Below are 17,958 nucleotides of genomic sequence, written 5' to 3' on the forward strand. Positions count from 1 at the left end.
GGAAGAGGAGGACTGGTCTGAGAAGGCACATGGTCCTCAGGGCTCAATGGCATCTGTCCCTCCCTTTATTCTGTCCAGTCCAGGGGCAAGACAGTAAATCATCTGATTTGTAAATTTGCAAAGGATCAACTAGGCATGCTCAGCCCAGTTATAATCTTGGCTATAAAAGCATACACAAGAAGAAACAGAAAACCTGATTAGCTCTATAGGATACAACAGATTTCAATCTACCTTACTAAAAGTCCCTGCCTCCCCAGATAGCCTAAGAATTCAGCAAATGTAAACCTGGCTGTGTTATTAGGGATCATGAGGTTTCCAAATCATCACCCTAGCCCTGCATAATCTTGCCAGGTTTTGCTGGTTTCTCCCACCCGCCTCCCATTAGGATCCTTCTAAGTGCACCAAATCTGATCCTTAGTGCATGGGCAGAACCTGCAAATATCCCCAGGGAAGAAAATGGCTGATGATGGCCTGATCGCTTCTGATCTCTCCCTTCTCTGGAATTAAAAAAAAAAACAAAAAAAAAAAAAAACAACTTTTGGTTTCATTGGTTTTCTCTATTGATTTCCTGTTTTCAATTGCACTGATTTCTGCTCTCATTCTTGTTATTTCTCTTCTTCTGCTTACTTTGGGCTTAATCTGCTTTTCTTTTTCTAAGATGGAAGCTTAGCTGACTGATTTTGGATCTTTCTTCTTTTTTAATAATATGCATTCAATTGCTATAACTTTCCCTCTAAGCCCTGCTTTAGCTGCATCCCACAAATTTTGATAAGTTGTGCTTACATCTTCATTTAGTTCAAAATATTTTTTAAATTTCACTTGAGATTCCTTCTTTGGCCCATGTGTTAGAAGTGTGTTGTTTAATCTCCGAGTATTTGGGGACTTCCCAGCTATCTTTCTGTAATTGATTTCTCGTTTAATTCCGTTGTGGTCTGACAGCAGAACGTTGTGTGACTTCTATGCTTTTACATTTGTTAAGGTGTGTGTTATGGCCCAGAATGTGGTCTATCTTGGCGAATGTTCCATGCGGGCTTGGGAAAAATGTATACTCAGCTGTTGATGAAGTAGTCTATACAGGTTCTTTATACCCAGTTGACTGAAGGATTTGTGGTTTGGTGTCTGACATTAATTTGGGAGAAATCTTCTGTCATTACTGTCTCAAATATTTCTAGTGTTCCTTTCCCTCTTTTTCTGGTATTTCCATCATGCCTATCTTACACCTTTTATCATTGTCCTACATCCTTTGATATTCCATTCTGTTTCTCAAGTATCTGTTCTCTTTGGTTTTCATTTTGGGAAGTTTCTATTGATATATCCTCAGGCTCACAGATTCTTTCCTCTACCATGTCCAGCCTGCAGATAAACCTGTAAGGCATTCTTCATTTCTGTTACAGCATTTTTATCCCTAGCAATTCTTTTTGGTTCTTTCTTAGGATTTCCAGCTCTGTGCTTACATTTCCCATCTGTTCTTGCATGCTGTCTACTTTATCCATTAGATCCCTTACATATTAATCATGGCTGTTTTAAATCCCCAGTCTGTTAATTCCAATATCCCTGCCAAGTCTGGTTCTGGTGCCTGCTCTTTTTGTCCAAAGTGTGTTTTTTGCTTTTTAGCATGCCTCATACTTTTCACTTCATGGACAAACACAATGTCCTGGGTAAAAAGGAACTGCCAGAAATAGGCTGATGAGGGGAAGTGATCTGTGGTGTGACCAGGTCTCTTAGTGTGCCTCTCCTCCTGGACTGTGAACTTCACGCTGCTTCTCAGCTACCTGACTCCGACTAGCCCCCTCACACACATACACCCCTAGGTGAGACAGGATGGCTAGAGGGGACTTGAGTGGGGTATTTCCCTTCTTTCACGTCAGTTAGGCTCTGGTTAAGTAGTTTCTCCTGAGGGCAGGCCTTGTTAAGCACAGAATGCTCTGAGGTGCCTGGGTGGCTCAGTTGGTTGAGCGTCCAACTTCGGCTCAGGTCATGATCTCGTGGTTTGTGGGTCTGAGCCCTGTGTCTGGCTCTGTGCTGACAGCCTGGATCCTGCTTCGGATTCTGTGTCTCCCTCTCTCTCTGCCCCTCCCCAGCTCACACTCTGTCTCTCTCTCTCAAAAATAAATAAACATTAAAAAAAAAAAAAAAAAAGAATGGAGTGCTCTGGTATATTTACAAATGGTCCTCCCCTCCCTCTCTCCCTTCCCACCTGCTAAAAGCAGGAGAGAATTTTTCTCTGAAATTCACTGTGAGAAGCAGGTTGAGCTCCTGGAGATAAAATTCACAAAAGTGGAGGGGGTAGGGAGGCTTGATGACTGGGTCCCTCTGGAGTTTTTAACTCTCAGAGCTGTCCACACTGAGCCTCCAGCAATCTACCAGTTATAATGCAGGTTTCCCTCCCCTGGGCCGGTTCCCTTATTGGTTTCCAGGAAGTTGTGGCTCTTTGTTGCTCTCTCCAATTTGGGGAGCAGCGGTTTGCCCTGTGACCTCACCGCTCTTACGCATCCAAGAAGAGCTGTTGCCTTTTCTATGTGTGTTCACTTCTGGCATCTCCTCCTCATTTACTTCAGGTCCAAACTTCAGGGGGCTACCCCAGCAGGGAACTAGCAACAAGTCGGACCTCCTTACCAGGACATGAAATCTTCTTTTCAGCCATAGCCCTGGTCCAATACCCTCAAGACCCACTCCTATTCCCACCTCCCTGGTACATGCCAAGCCAGGTCTTGCAATTATTTTGGTGGTCACGTGTTTCTTTCAGGAAATGGCTGCTCTCCTTCAGCAAGGGGGCGGGGGCTTCTTCTGTCTGCCCAAAGCATTCAGGGAAATACTGGGGATGAAAATCCTGTCTTTATCCCAGGTCTCAGTCCCTTTCTCTCCTGACAAAAGCCCTGACTTTGGCCAAGGAGGCAGCCTGTCTCCTTCGCAGCTCTGCCAGTCATGCACAAGAACATCCTGGGTCTGAATGTCAACACCTTCTATGTAGAAGCTGCAGATCGGTCTCCTTAAACTGTACTATGAAGGTCCCCTGGTTTTTATGCCACACCACAAGTTGAGAGTTGGCCGACGAGCCTTTCATTCCTTTCTAAAAGGCTTTTCAGAGTTAATAGAAGCCAGTCAACTAAACAATCCTCATAATTACCACTGACTCCATGCTTCCATGTGGTAGAGCTTTCACATGACCCCACATGACCTCTCCTGGACCTCATCCCAACCCACCACAGGCAAGTTTTGGTAGTGATGACACTGATCACCGACCCACAGGGCCTTTGCTGCTATCTGCCAATGACTGGTTTCGTTTCCAAGACCCATTTGGAGGGTCTGCTTTTTTAAGGCCACGTCTAGTACCAAATGCTTAGTCTGGGTCACTCCCCAAGTCAGAGCCTGAGACAAGGACTCGTGTTTGGTAGTTTATTTGGGAAGTGATCCAACAGGGAGGGACTGGGGAGAATAAACAAGGAAGGAAAGGACTGACCACAGTCATGAGGTCATGAGGTCATGAGGCACGGTCCCACTGGCGTGTTTTGTCAAGAGTACCGAGTTAACTCTCAGAAGCGTCCACCCGAGGATCAGATGGAACAGCATGTCTCCATGGTTCCTGTCCCCGCGTGGTTGTGGGTTGCCTCAGGAAGGGTTAAGTCCCCAGCACTTTTGGGGTGCACATACTTCAAGGCCGAGCGGGCTAATATTCTAAATGGATGTATTTTGTAGGCTTAAATTTACATGATTTGGGAGACCAAGAAATCACAGAAACAAGACGACCAACTTAGGGGCTCAGGTCATGATCTCACGGCTTGTTAGTTCGAGCTCTGTGCTGATAGCCTAGAGCCTGGAGCCTGCTTCAGATTCTGTGTCTCCTTCTCTCTCGCCGCCCCCCTCTTCCACCACTTGCACTCTGTCTCTGTCAAAAATGTATAAACGTTAAAAAATTTTTTTTTAAAGATCAACTTGAATATTCTAGAACACTGCATTCCCTGATGATTATTTAATGGCTGCTAAGGACAGCTCTCTTTCTGCTAGAGGAAACACTGAGTCTCTCCAGGACAGTATTTTTCCAAGTCTTTGCCAGTCTCTGCCATCAGTTTTCTCCTCCTTTATTCTGAAAGCTGCAATAATCACATATTTCCAATATATGAACCTCCTGGACAGACCTTGCTCATTGGGTGTTCCATTTCATGTGTGATGTATACTTTTTAAAAAATTTGTTTTAAACTTATTTATTTTGAGAGAGACAGAGAGTATATGAGTTGGGGGGAGGGCAGAGAGAGAGGGAGACAGAATCCCAAGCAGGCTCTGTGCAGGCAGCATGCAGAGCCCGACACAGGGCTCGAACCCACGAACTATGAGATCACGACCTGAGCTGAAATCATGAGTTGGACGCTTAACTGACTGAGCCACCCAGGTGCCCCTGTGATATGCACTTCTTACCAGGAGGGGTGGCCTTCAGGAAAGGTGGTGGCAGAGACAGATGCTAACATATTTCTCACCTCCATTTTCACCGCTCAGCCAGTCAGCCCAGTTGGGCAGCGGTCATACCCCCAGCCTGGCAAAGCCTCATCCATCTGAGGTCTTTAATCAGCAAGACTGAAGCTTCTAAACTTGATCCAAAGTCTGGCTGCCTCTTGACCACTGTCAATGTTCCATCACGGGCAGTCAGCCAGGAGCAGGGGCGGGAGGAGCAGGCTGATGTGTTGGGAGCACTGTCACGGTGCCTGGAGGAACAATCGCTGAAAAAGCATTTACGAAAAATGAAAACCCAGGTTGTGTTCTCGAGAGGGCGGCAGCCCCAAGTCTAGGCACTATTTCTCTCTGCTGGACGGACCTGGCCATGCTGGAAGGTGCCATGCCAGGGCCTCTGGGACAAGTCTGCAATGGCTTCAGCTCACATTATGTTCCTTCCATGAGGCATTAAGTTCCTAACTCCTCACCCTATTTGTCTAGCCGAAATGCAGAGGGCAAATGCCATGGCTGAAATACTCGCCCTTGGTGAATCAGCTCCTTCCCCAGAGCTCTGTAAGACTGACTGGGGAGTTTCAGTTTGGAAAAAAACAGAGATTGCTCAACCTGTGAGCAGACTTAATTCTAACACACTGCGCTGTGAGTCAAATACAGGCTATGAGGAGCCTTCTGGGGCCATCAAGAATGGCCTTCCCTCTGTCCCCAGAGTGTGAAGACAGGCTGAGTAATCACATGACAACATCTCTGAAGCAGCCTTCTTCATGCTGATAAAGCAAGGAAATCTTACGAAACACCAGGGAGTGGTTACAAAATGCAGAGCGATTTCAAAACGAGTGATAAGAAAGCTGTGGCTAAGGGGCAAAGTGGCCACTAAGCACCCCGACCCTAGGGAGCTCGGTGTGAAATTCTTGGGAGGGCAGGAAGCAAGAACTGGGCTTCCCCGGGACTGAGGAAGGTTCACCAGCCCGGCAGAAGCCACGGGTATGTATCTGGGGCATATGCCTCCCTTCTCTCCCTCAGAAGCACCACATCCACAAGAATGAACCGTGTGTGTGTTTTTCTTGTTTTGAAAGCCCTACAGGGGAAATATTTTTCACAAAACACATTATCATAAGCATTTCCTTTAAACCACTTTTCTGGCAGGCCCTTATTCTCGTGTTTGTGTTGTTGTTCTTTCGAACTCCTGCAGCAGGAGATAAAGGAGTCTCCCTGGAGAGACACGACCAGAGAATTCCCCCTCGGACCGCAACCCTGGGCTCAGCTGCCACTGGCTAGATGAGGGCCAGACGTTCCGGGTGGTCACCGAACGGCACCTTGGCTTACAGCTGAAGAACTCTAGCCATACCAAACCGGACTAGAAAACAGACTTTAATTTTACACGTACGAATGTCAGCTCAGGTTTACAGCAGGTAAGAAAAATATATACAAACTGCGGCTTAAAAAAGGAAAAGGAAGAAACACGCAGCCCGTGTTTGCGCTGACGTGAGTCATCCCAGGAATCCGACTTTCTGTCTCTTGGGCCCCAGGCTTTCCTCCTTGTGTAGAATGCTCTGCAGGGAGGCGTGCAGCACCTTGCCCACTCGCTTGCCAGTCTGCAGGGCAGAAGAGAGCACACACCCACTTGTGAGGCACACACACCCAGACCAGGAGAGTTTCCCTCGCTGCCTGCCAGCCGTCCAAACTATACCGGCTCCATCTGCCTTAAGGGACTTTTATTTAATTAAACAAGTCAATACAAAAACAACCCCCAAACAACAACAACAACAACAGAACAGTTACCTTCTGGAAAAATCTCATACTAAAAACAAAAACAAAGGAGAACACCTACCCCCAGGCCCAGGCGGCCAGCAGGAAGCAGCCAAGGCTGCCTCAGCCATTAGCTCCCGCTTAGCACTCCCGCTGCCATTACAACAAGCAGCAAAACCGTCAAGCAGACCTGGTTTTGGTTACTGCCGAGTCCTGCTGCCCGGTGGGGAGAAGGCAGAGGGAGGCCACAGGGAACCGAGAGTGTGTCTAATGAAGGAACAGATGGCTCTGGGGACACGTTTGAACAAGCAGTTTCTCATTCACCTGCCACCAAATCTCTAAGCAGGACTGTTCAGAGGGGACCCAGCTGATACCTGGGTAGGGTCTCCGGTATCGCTGCCATGCAGAGACGCTAAAAGCATGGGATGTCAGGAGCAAGACGCATCAAGAGGTCAGACAACCCGCAGACTTCCTAATTAGCCCCCACACAGGAGACGCGAGGGGGCCCCTCAAAAAGAACATACAAAAATCTTTCTCTATGAAACTGTTTTCTGTGTCTGAGCTCATGAATAAAGTTTTTTAATGTTTATTTTTGAGGGGGAGACAGAGAGAGAGAGAGAGAGAGAGTGAGCAGAGGAGGCGCAGAGAGAGGGGGACAGAGGATCTAAAGTAGGCTCTGCACTGACAGCACAGAGCCCGACGCGGGGCTTGATCTCATGAACCAGGAGATCATGACCTGAGCTGAAGTCAGACGCTTAACCGACTGAGCCACCCAGGCGCCCTGCTCATGTGTATTTCAAGACTATGATGAACCAACCACAGGTCTCCACGTCGTCAAGTCTTCCACATTCCCATAGAAGGTTTCATTCAGTTGTGCTGCCGGTTCCACTCTCGGCAACGTCAGGGAGAAAGATACCCAGGCCTGGACCCTCGCCTCAACCCTCCCAGTTATGAGGAACTTCTCCCCTGGCCCCTAACTGGAACACAGGATGAGACTCCAAGTATTGCCGGAAATTCATATGAAAAGATCTCATTCCAGAAATGGGAAGTGTTCACTTGCATGAGATGCAAAGTCAGGGCTAAGGACCAAAGTGACCAGAAAGGTTTTTTACCATAACATGAGAGAAGGAGAACATGTCAGAGTCGATCAGAGAGGGGTACTGATTACTCATATGAATGAAGGTGAGGGACGGGGTAAGAGGGGACGGGACAGACAGGACACTAGGACTTGGGAGGTCTGAATGTGAATGGCAGAGGCCAACCCCCCACCGATGTTTTAAGCTTCACAACAGGCATTTCTGGATTGCTGCTTCCCTGGGTGAGGCCAGAGCAGTCAGACAGGACCACGGGGCTATGGTTCCCCCTGAGCTGGGTCTGCAGACCTCATCTGCCGAGCCCCGGAGGAGGATGTAGCTCGGCTCACCAGACAGAGCTCTGGCTCTCCTACCAGCCACGGCAGCCACAGCCTACCTGGTTCGTAGGGTTAAAAATAGCTCAGTGTGGCTGCAGGGGTGCCAGGGCAGCCCTAGAAGCGCACAGTCTGGGTGTGAATCCTACTGCCGGCATGATGAGCTGGGAAACCCACAGGCAACTTACCTATCTGCTACATGTCTCAATGTCCACGTCTGCAAAACCAAGGATAACAACAATGGCTGCCCCACAGGAAGGCTAAGGACTAAATGACAATAGGTTGGGTGCCTAGGTGGCTCAGTCGGGAGGAGGCATCTTGACTTTGGCTCAGGTCATGAGCTCGTGGTTTGTGAGCTGGAGCCCCACGTCGGGCTCGCTGCTCTCAGCCTGTCAGCACAGAGCCTGCTTCGGGTCCTCTGTCCCCCTCTCTGCTCCTCCCCCACCTGCGCTTTCCCAAAAGTAAATTAAAAATAAGTAAATAGATAAATGACATAATATGTTTAAAGCACTAAACACAGAGCACCTGACACATAGTGAGTGCCCGATAAATTGTCGTGATTCCTTACTGCTTTTCTTGTTTTACGTACTGGGATTCCCGTAAAATTCTCCTGGAAGAGGTGGGGGAGAAGAGCTCCTTCCAAGACAAGGTTTCAGAACCACTTGTCTAGAGAGGCAGAACTTATAAAGTATTTGAAGGGTTTTTGTTTAAAAAAAAAAAAACTAACCGGGGAGCCTGGGTGGCGCAGTCGGTTAAGCATCCGACTTCAGCCAGGTCACGATCTCGCGGTCCGGGAGTTCGAGCCCCGCTGATGGCTCAGAGCCTGGAGCCTGTTTCCGATTCTGTGTCTCCCTCTCTCTCTGCCCCTCCCTCGTTCATGCTCTGTCTCTCTCTGTCCCAAAAATAAATAAACGTTGAAAAAAAAAAATTAAAAAAAAAAATTAAAAAAAAAAACAAAAAAAAACTAACCAATTGACCAACCGGCCACGAAGAATCCCCCTGCCGTGCACGGCGAGAGACACCTGAGCTCCGGGCAGACCCACGCCACGACACTGCCGCACCCCCACGCCCTTGGGGAACGTCATGGGGCCTCACAACACGCCCAGCGGCAGGCACCCTGACCACGTTACGCTCTCCCTGAGATGAGCTGCCTCCCAGCCCGGGGAGTCTGTCTTCACGCCTGAGTTCTCGACACCGTGCACACCGCTCATTTTTGCTTTCAAATAAGACAACAGAAAGAGAAAATGGACTTTAAGTGCTTAGAGCCTTCAGTGCTAAGTCAGTGTTTCCAGGCGTGAAGGAAGAGTGGGCGTGGCAACCTTGCCTGCTAGTCAGCCATGACCTCTGGACGTTGAGTTGTGACGCAGTACCCAGAGCAAAAAACCTGGGTCTGGCCAACTCTGTTCCCGGCAAGTCAGTCAGTCAGTCGGTCAGTGTCAGAGTCCTCAAAGATTTCTGGAAAGTCAAGGCGGACGTGGGGGAAGGGGAGTCTGGGAAGACACAGGTGGTCCCTGCCACAGGGGCCTTTCAGGCCTGTAAGGGAGACACACGCATCACCCCAATGGTTGGTGCTGCCTGACAGCCTGAGACCCGTGGGGAGTGACCCACCCCGAGGCAGTTGGAAGGATTTCCTGTCTGTCTCCTTTTGAACACTTCTAGAGCCATGAAGACATGGGGAGACGGCATCCTTCAGCCCCCCGGCTCTACCTTTTCTCATTCCCTTCAAAGGACAGGAAGCAGTCAGGCGGGACCCCAGTTCCCTCATCAGATCGCAGAAGCCTGGGGTTTTAGTTACAAGCGATTCCACGTTATCAGTCCAACACACGCATCCGTTTCATCTAGAACCATGGAAATGTGAGATCAGAGAGGGAGAGGACAAGGAACGATCACTGACAGGTTCCTTACCTCCCAGTCCGGAGCCCCCACGGCCACCACCCTTTGCCATGTCAGTAGAAACCAGCTCACACCAGCTGTTCTCCCAGCTCTAAGTCTGGGGTCAAGGGCGCAAAGGCAGAATTCCCCTGGTGTGACCAAGGGGGTAAGAAGCGGCAGCAAACACTCCCAGACAGTGCCTGCACCTGCTTCAGGGCCAAGCCTCACCTCCATCATCTCGAAGATGCTCTCTGGGTCCAGGCTGCCCTTCCCCACTTTCCTCATGCATGTCACGACTCCCTTGCTGGTCACGGACACCAGCAAGCTGGCCAAGGAGCAGGCCTCCTCCTGGAGAGTAGCATCCACTACGTGCCGGTAGCCAATCTGCAAGGTCAGAGTGCACACGCGGGTAACACACATCCCAGATGCCCACCCTGGACAGCTTCGTGGAGGGAATATCTCCACCAGCAAAGAACCTGCACTGCCCGTTCCAGATCTTATTTTAGATTCTGCTCATATGGAAAATGCCTGAAACAATGTTCAGCAATTCTACCACGGGCCACTCTGCCAGCAGAACAACAAAAGCATAAAAAGGAAACGTGGGGTGGGAGTGGGGTTAGAGCCATAATTCAGAGACCATCCAAGTGAGGCCACCAAATGTCTCCAACAGAGGGGCCCAGGGAGAAACTGACATGTGAGGCCACACAGATGTTTCACTGAAGACAAAGATGAATCAAGGGGGTGCCAGCTAAGTCACATGCTCAAAAATGAGTCAAGTGCAGATGGCTTTGGCCAGTCCCCACATTTCACCAAAGCCCCAGGCTCGTGAAGTGACTTCAGTGGAATTAAACCTGACCCAAACAGTCCCGTTTTTACATGAATCCTGTGCGGAATCAGGGACAATCTCAGCCATCGCAGGCCTGTCTGCACGGCCTTGGGCAGCGCCAGGTACACAGCAGCATCAGCCAGAGCTTGGGCTCCACGGGCCTCGGTGCTAACGTAAAAGCCACACTTGACACAACAGATGCCCAGATCCTGCTCCAACCCCTCATTTCACAGATATGGACACTACAGCCCACAGAGGGGGCAGTGTTCGCCCTTCAACCTCCCTGCTATTATTCTTCCAGCCTAGACCCCACAGAATTGAGGGAATTAAGGGAAAAGTGCACACAGGGTGTTTCAGTGAGATGCCTGGTATGCAGGAGCTTAACAAACTCTGGCTACTATTACTATGAACCCCCTCGTGTCCCCCTGCGACTCAGTCATGCCTTCCAATTAAAACAAATAAAATAGGGGCGCCTGGGTGGCGCAGTCGGTTAAGCGTCCGACTTCAGCCAGGTCACGATCTCGCGGTCCGTGAGTTCGAGCCCCGCGTCGGGCTCTGGGCTGATGGCTCAGAGCCTGGAGCCTGTTTCCGATTCTGTGTCTCCCTCTCTCTCTGACCCTCCCCCGTTCATGCTCTGTCTCTCTCTGTCCCAAAAATAAATAAACGTTGAAAAAAAAAAATTTTTAAACAAATAAAATAAAAGGAAAAGCTGCTCATATAGTGGCTTCTAAAATAACCAAATTACTGGATTTGGATTAAAGCTATTTCTATATGATTTGTGAAGCTGTAACTTCTCAATCTACTAAGTAACCTTAATGGGTTGAAGGAGACTCACAAGGAAGTCAAAAGCCGTCAGATACAACCACATACCTTGCACAGGGTGACAATGCAGGGGACATTCTCCACACTTAGCCGGATGCAGTCATAAGGGTCATCCGAGAGTTCAATATCCTTGGACCCCTCTTCATCCTCTAGAACCCGAACTCTTGGTATCCTAGAAACAGAAGCCCAATCAAAATCCCCACTTACTGTGAGGAAGAAAGAGAACTTCTTTTTCTTGAGACTGACAACAGGGGTCAGAATTCCTGCGCCTCACAAGATGAAGTCACACTCTGCTTGTACTTTATCATCCTCGTCCCTACCATCCCTGCCAAGAGTGCACAGGCAACACTGGAGAGCAGTGGAGGAAGGAGGTCTTTTTAAAAATAACACTTGGTCGGGGCGCCTGGGTGGCTCAGTCGGTTGAGCGTCCGACTTCGGCTCAGGTCACGATCTCACGGTTCATGAGTTCGAGCCCTGCGTCGGGCTCTGGGCTGATGGCTCAGAGCCTGGAGCCTGCTTCTGACTCTGTGTCTCCCTCTCTCTCTGCCCCTCCCCCATTCATGCTCTGTGTCTGTCTCAAAAATAAATAAACATTAAAAAAAAAAATTAAAGGGGCGCCTGGGTGGCGCAGTCGGTTAAGCGTCCGACTTCAGCCAGGTCACGATCTCGCGGTCCGTGGGGTCGAGCCCCGCGTCAGGCTCTGGGCTGATGGCTCAGAGCCTGGAGCCTGTTTCCGATTCTGTGTCTCCCTCTCTCTCTGCCCCTCCCCCGTTCATGCTCTGTCTCTCTCTGTCCCAAAAATAAATAAACGTTGAAAAAAAAAAAATTAAAAAAAAAAAAAATTAAAAATAACACTTGGTCAATCAGATATGCAAATGGGGGGGGAAGGAATCTTGATCCCCGCCTCATACCATATATAAAAATCCATACCAGGGGCGCCTGGATGGCGCAGTCGGTTAAGTGTCCGACTTCAGCCAGGTCACGATCTCGCGGTCCGTGAGTTCGAGCCCTGCGTCAGGCTCTGGGCTGATGGCTCAGAGCCTGGAGCCTGTTTCCGATTCTGTGTCTCCCTCTCTCTCTGCCCCTCCCCCGTTCATGCTCTGTCTCTCTCTGTCCCAAAAATAAATAAACGTTGAAAAAAAAATTTTTTTTAAATAAAAAAATAAAAAATAAAAATCCATACCAAATGGACTGTAGAGATAAAGGGGAAAGACAAAACAATAAAGCTTTTAGAAGAAAAACTAAAAACCTAAAACTAATCTTCATCATCTTGGCGTAGACAAAGATTTCTTAAACAGGACACAAAAAGGGCTTACCATAAAGGGAGAAAAAAAAAAAAACAAAACCCGATAGATTCAATTGTGTTGAGAACTGTGAACTTCTGAAGAATCATAAAACCTAACACACAGATTTCTATATTGTGCTGTTTGTGAACAAGGCAAAGAATCTTAACCTAAGAGTGAATCCCTTCATGCTTAAATTACACAGGGTGTGAGGGACTTGTTAGGGAATGTGATGAGTTATTATGTGATCAGTTATATGAGATTCTTCTTGGTTTTTACCTTGTTACTTTCATGCAAAATTCATTTGTTACTCAGAAACTCTTCTTTGACATTGGAGGCCTTTGTATCCAAGATATTCTGAATATGTAAAATTATGTGTGTCAATGGAATACACTACAATAAAATAATACCATATTTATCTGGATAATCCTCTAGAGTTTATTGGAATCCTTCCACATTTATTATTTCATTGAAAACAAAAAAGCAATGAAATAGATAAGAGTTGGACATTTTAATTGCCTGTTACTCAGTTATGTTCTTCAAAGACAGAAAAAGACAAATGAAACCATGGTCAATGTTGTCCTCCCCTCCCCCCCCCATCCTCAGAGTCTAACACACTAACTGCCACAAGGAGGGACTCATTTATTGCCTAAGATTTAATTACTTGTTCAAGGTCACAGGCACTAACAATTGTTGGAGCAAAGACTAAACGCAGGCCTTCGGGCCCCAACAGCAGTGTTTGCTCTGCACCACTGCTAACGTAACAGCATCTGCCTATATAAAGGCAGAGAAACTAGAAAACCAGAGAAGAATAATGTACATGTGTCTGTATTTTCTCTGAAACTGACCAACCTGTCCACTTTTAACATGTTGGCAGGTAAACAGATGACGAAGATAAAGCCTGGGTCACTAAGGACTTAGGCAAGTGCTGAGGAGTCCCTGCCCATAACTACCGTCAATGTGTCCATCTGCTCTATATTTAGAAACACATTTGTCCAAATTAACATATTTAGACCCATGGAAGTGAAGACCATGTTCTGAAAGGTATTAGGAAGTGCTACTAACGCTGATGAGAAAGCCTGGGGGCTAAGAGAGCATCAATAGCTAACACTTCATTATTCTGGAAAGAGCTACTTAAGCTAGTAGAGACATTCCCAAAGGGGGGAATGTCTCCAGAGCTGTCTAAAGGGATAAACCCGACCTCTTTGATTTCATTGGCCAGGGCCTCTGTACACAAGCTGCATTTATTGCTAATTTTTTATCTTGACTAAATGGATATTAGAAATGAAATGATCTTCCCACATCAGGCTGATGTTCTACTTTCAGAAGAGCATGCATAATCAGCACTAAGCAGAATGAGACATTTTCTCAATGGCCCTCTGTACAATGTTTCAAAATTAATTATTATGTGGATCCTGAGAAACTTAACTGAAGTCCATGGGGGAGGGGAAGGAAAAAAAAAAAAGAGGTTAGAGAGGGAGCGAGCCAAAGCATAAGAGACTCTTAAAAACTGAAAACAAACTGAGGGTTGATGGGGGGTGGGAGGGAGGGGAGGGTGGGTGATGGGTATTGAGGAGGGCACCTTTTGGGATGAGCACTGGGTGTTGTATGGAAACCAATTTGACAATAAATTTCATATTAAAAAAATTAAAATATATATATATATATACACATACATATGAACTTCTGTTTGTCAAAAGACAGCATTTAGAAGTTAAAAAGAGAATCCAGAATGGAGAAAAATATCTGCAAACATGTGTGTGTGTGCATGTGTACATATAAGCGGACATATTACGTAAAGAATTCCTACCAAACGTAAAAGACAACCTAACAGAAAAATAGGCAAAAACCCTGGAATGGGGACTTCATAAAAGAGGCCACTAAAGTAGTTGATAAACATACAAGAAGATATTCAACTTAAATATTCATCAAGGAAATGCAAATTAAAACAATATGATACCAAGAGACACTCACTAGAATGACGGATATTAAAAAGACAAAAAAAAAAAAAAAAAGGCCCACAAGTTGGCAAAGATATGAAGCAACCCAGGACGCTTATACAACACTGGTGGGAGTATCATCCAGTAAAAGCACTTTAGAAAACTGTTTTGCAGTGTATCTACTAAAACCAAACACAGCCATGCCTTATGATCCAAAACTTTCACCCATACCCAACAGAAATGGGTAAATACGTGCAAGAAAAATACAAAAATGTTCGTGTTTGGAATAGCCAAAAAAACTGGAAACTGCCCAGATGCTCATCAACAGCAGAATGGATAAATCAACTATGGCACAGTCACACAATGGAACAGCAGGCCGCGTAGAGCAAACTATGACTCCGGGCCACAATACGAGTGTCTCAAAACATCATGCTCAGTGAATGAAGCAGACACACAAAAACACCACACGGTATGATTTCATTTATATCAAGGACGAAACCATTCTATTGTTACAGGACAACGGTTCTCCTCAGTGGGTGTAGTGACAGCACAGGGGTGGAGGGTGAGAGGGCTTCTGGGGGCCTGAACACGTTGTTTCTTAAGCTGGGTGCTGGAAAATACATTTAACCCACAGAGTCCATTCATCTCTGTCTGGGGTGGGGGAGCCAGGGAGGAAGAGGCGGTCCATTCAGCTACCGTGATAGAAACAGCGTTGGTGCTTTTCCCTGCTCCTCTAACAAAAGCCGTCGATGATTCCAGCCCTGTTGGCTGTCCCTACACAAGACAACATCCACAGCAGATAAGCCGCGGCCAGGGAATGTCCACAGGAGCCAAGGAGTCCTGCTAGGGTCTGCCCTGGCTCAAAGTCTCCGTGTCAAGGGTACCCAGAGTGGAAGTACTAAGTAACATCCTATTTGAGCAAGTCAGGTAATCCATTTGAATTTGGGTCAGTTATGTTAAAACACACACACACACACACACACACACACTCCTTCCTGACACTTTGGCCACAACATAGTTCAGCGGAAGGGCTACAGAAGAGCCTCTGTCCTTCTAAAGGACACGAACTGGACGTATGGTCTTTCCATGTATCAGGGAACCTGATGTCTCACATGGTCCACATCCCTTGCTATCTGCAGGGCTATTCTTGTTCTGGGGACAAGACTCCTGGCTACACCCAGGACAGGTGTCCTCCCCAACTTGAGCAGCTGGGTCTTACCATCCTGGGGCACAGCTTGCCCAACGCTTCCCCCCACAGCCAGACAGCCTCGAGCCTTGTCTGGTTCTACTCTCTCTTTTTGCCCTGGTGCCTGTGGAAAACCAGCTGGCAGATGGGGAGTGCTTTACAAAGCTCCAGGTCCAACAGATGGCCACTTCCTTTCTTCTCCAATAGAGCCCGAGCACAGGCTGACACAAATGCCACTGGTACTCGGGCCCCACGGTGGCCACAAGTGCGTGGCCCGCCTCCTGACTGGTCTCAGCCAGGGGTCTAGTGGCACAGCTTGGGGTGGGGGTGGGGGGCTCCACAGCTTTCGTTCTCAGCGGGTACTCCATCCTGCAATGTCTCACCTGAATTTACTTAACTTTGTTTTTGTTTTCTTCTGAATTACCCAGGTAGTCTAAATCCACCATAGAAAACCTCTAAAATACAGATGAATGTTAAGTCGCCTATGATGGGAGCCCTAGAAAAGAATCACAATGACCATCCTGGGACATATCCAGACATATTAAATATACGAGTTACCAAAAGTAAAAATCAACAAAACAAACAAGATGAGAGGTCTGTGTTTAATGACTGGCTTTCTGTATTAACAAACTTCTAAAGAGGCTGCTGTGCAGGATCTCGATCCCCTATGTTGGGACACTCCGGTTGTTCCCAACTTGTCACCATTACAAAGAGGCTGTGATGAACATTCTAGAATAACACCCTTGCCTACTTATCCAATTAACCCCTTAGACGATAACCCTAGAAGTCTCTAACCCTCATTTTCTAAACCCCACGGTCCTCCACTCCCTCAATGTAAGCTCTCTCGTGGCATGAACGTCACCACCCATGCATTTATTTTTGAATGCTGCAAACCGTCCTCAAAGAAGCTGGCACGTAGAAAGGGAGAAGGCTACAGGATCAAACGGTTAGAGGGAATGCCAACTCCAAGAAGGCTGAGTGCCTCGTCCCTTGCTGCACATCTGGCCGGGGAGCCTAACCACAGTGGCGTAACCACTTCCTGCTCTTAAACCCAAATGCAGGCTGCCGCCCTGCGTTTAGAACATTCTTGTGTCCGATCGGGGAATATGTGAGCACCTACTCTGTGTCAGGCATTGCTAGTGGTGGCGGGGATGTAGGAGACTGCACAACAGGTGCAACCCACGCCCCCGAAGTTCTGTACCCAGTAACAGTATTTGGACAGTCGACCTCTGGGTGGTTTTCACTCCATTTGCTTCTCTGTGGTTTTCTAACATTTTTCTACATGGGACATGGTTACTTACGAAAATAGTAACATAAAAAGCAAACACAGAAATATATGCATATATTTAGTTTTATCTTGTGAAATCCGGAGCTTACCATTAAAGGCCACCATTTTTCATGCTAAACCCCTTGTCACCTTCCCCTGGAAGCTTTGGTAGAAGTGTCCTGAGTCTTCCATCACAAGTGTCGGCTGGGGTTCTCCGCAGGCCCACGGGGCTGTTTCCAGGAAGACTCACCTTGTATTGAAGAGAGCAGCCTTTACAGCAATGGAGATGGTATCGAACAAATTCCCGCCACATTCCAGCAGCTAAGGGAGGCAGGGAGTGAGGTGGGAAGAAAAAGCAGGGGTCATTTCTTACTCTAAGTATTATCCCAATTAAAGGACACTGGTTCCTAAGAAATACTGACTGAGCATTTACAAAATAAAGAAAAGAACAGGCGGCTGCTCTCCTGGCTGACACTCCAGGCGTCACCCTAATTGCAAGAAGCACCTGGAGGCCGTGCTGGCCTGGGCCCCACGGCTGAGGTCGCCGCTGGCATCGGCTGTGGGGCCACCACTCAGGCCCTGGCTTGCAGTGGATCTCCTCTAACTGGCCCCCCAGCCAACTGGGTCTGCACTCAAGGAGGAAATGATCACCTGCATTTTGTCCCAAATGGCTCCTGATTGCGGAGCCTGGTGGCTACTTACCAAAGGCAGGCGGGTCCTAAGCCTGGGCCTTCCGAACCCGACTCAGAATCTGGCACGTTTCCTTCACTCGCTGCATTTGTGCCCAGGGCAAATCTCTAACTTCCCTTTAAGCTCGAACCTCAAGTGCAGACAGCACCCTTCCCACGATGCTGCATAATTACTGCTTATTAAAATATGACCTCCCCTGACTCCCCACTCCACCCCGCCAGCCCGTACTACTGCCTGGCTTTGTCACACCAGCCTACTTGCCTAGCATGCAACTAGCCCTTCTCTACGCTGGTTCAGACACACTGCCGCACAGCGGAGAGCTCCAGCTGGACTCCTGAGTCAGACTGTCTGCTAGGATCCCCATGCTCACCGGGCAGCCGGGAGCTACCTCAGCGCTCCGCGCCTCATGAAGGGCAAAAATCACAACTATGTCACAGAGCTGTCACCAAGGCGGAAGGAGCCGGGGTGCCTGGAT

General features: G+C 47.9%; 1 protein-coding gene across 1 annotated transcript in view; it reads right to left on the reverse strand.

The window, feature by feature from the left end:
- Window positions 1-5,792: 5,792 nt before the first annotated feature.
- EXOSC7 (exosome component 7) overlaps window positions 5,793-17,958 on the reverse strand; it is a 38,776-nt gene continuing 26,610 nt past the window's right edge. Inside the window, exons 5-8 of the mRNA XM_086698459.1 lie at window positions 17,044-17,114; window positions 11,166-11,289; window positions 9,698-9,853; window positions 5,793-6,035 (exon numbers count right to left, since the gene is read on the reverse strand). Coding sequence (XP_086554585.1) covers window positions 5,931-6,035; window positions 9,698-9,853; window positions 11,166-11,289; window positions 17,044-17,114 — 456 coding nt within the window. The 3' untranslated portion in view covers window positions 5,793-5,930. The remainder of the gene's footprint in view (window positions 6,036-9,697; window positions 9,854-11,165; window positions 11,290-17,043; window positions 17,115-17,958) is intronic.

This window comes from Puma concolor, chromosome A2 (assembly GCF_028749965.1).
Source record: "Puma concolor isolate L17-30 chromosome A2, mPumCon1.1.hap2, whole genome shotgun sequence".
Lineage (NCBI taxonomy): Eukaryota > Metazoa > Chordata > Mammalia > Carnivora > Felidae > Puma > Puma concolor.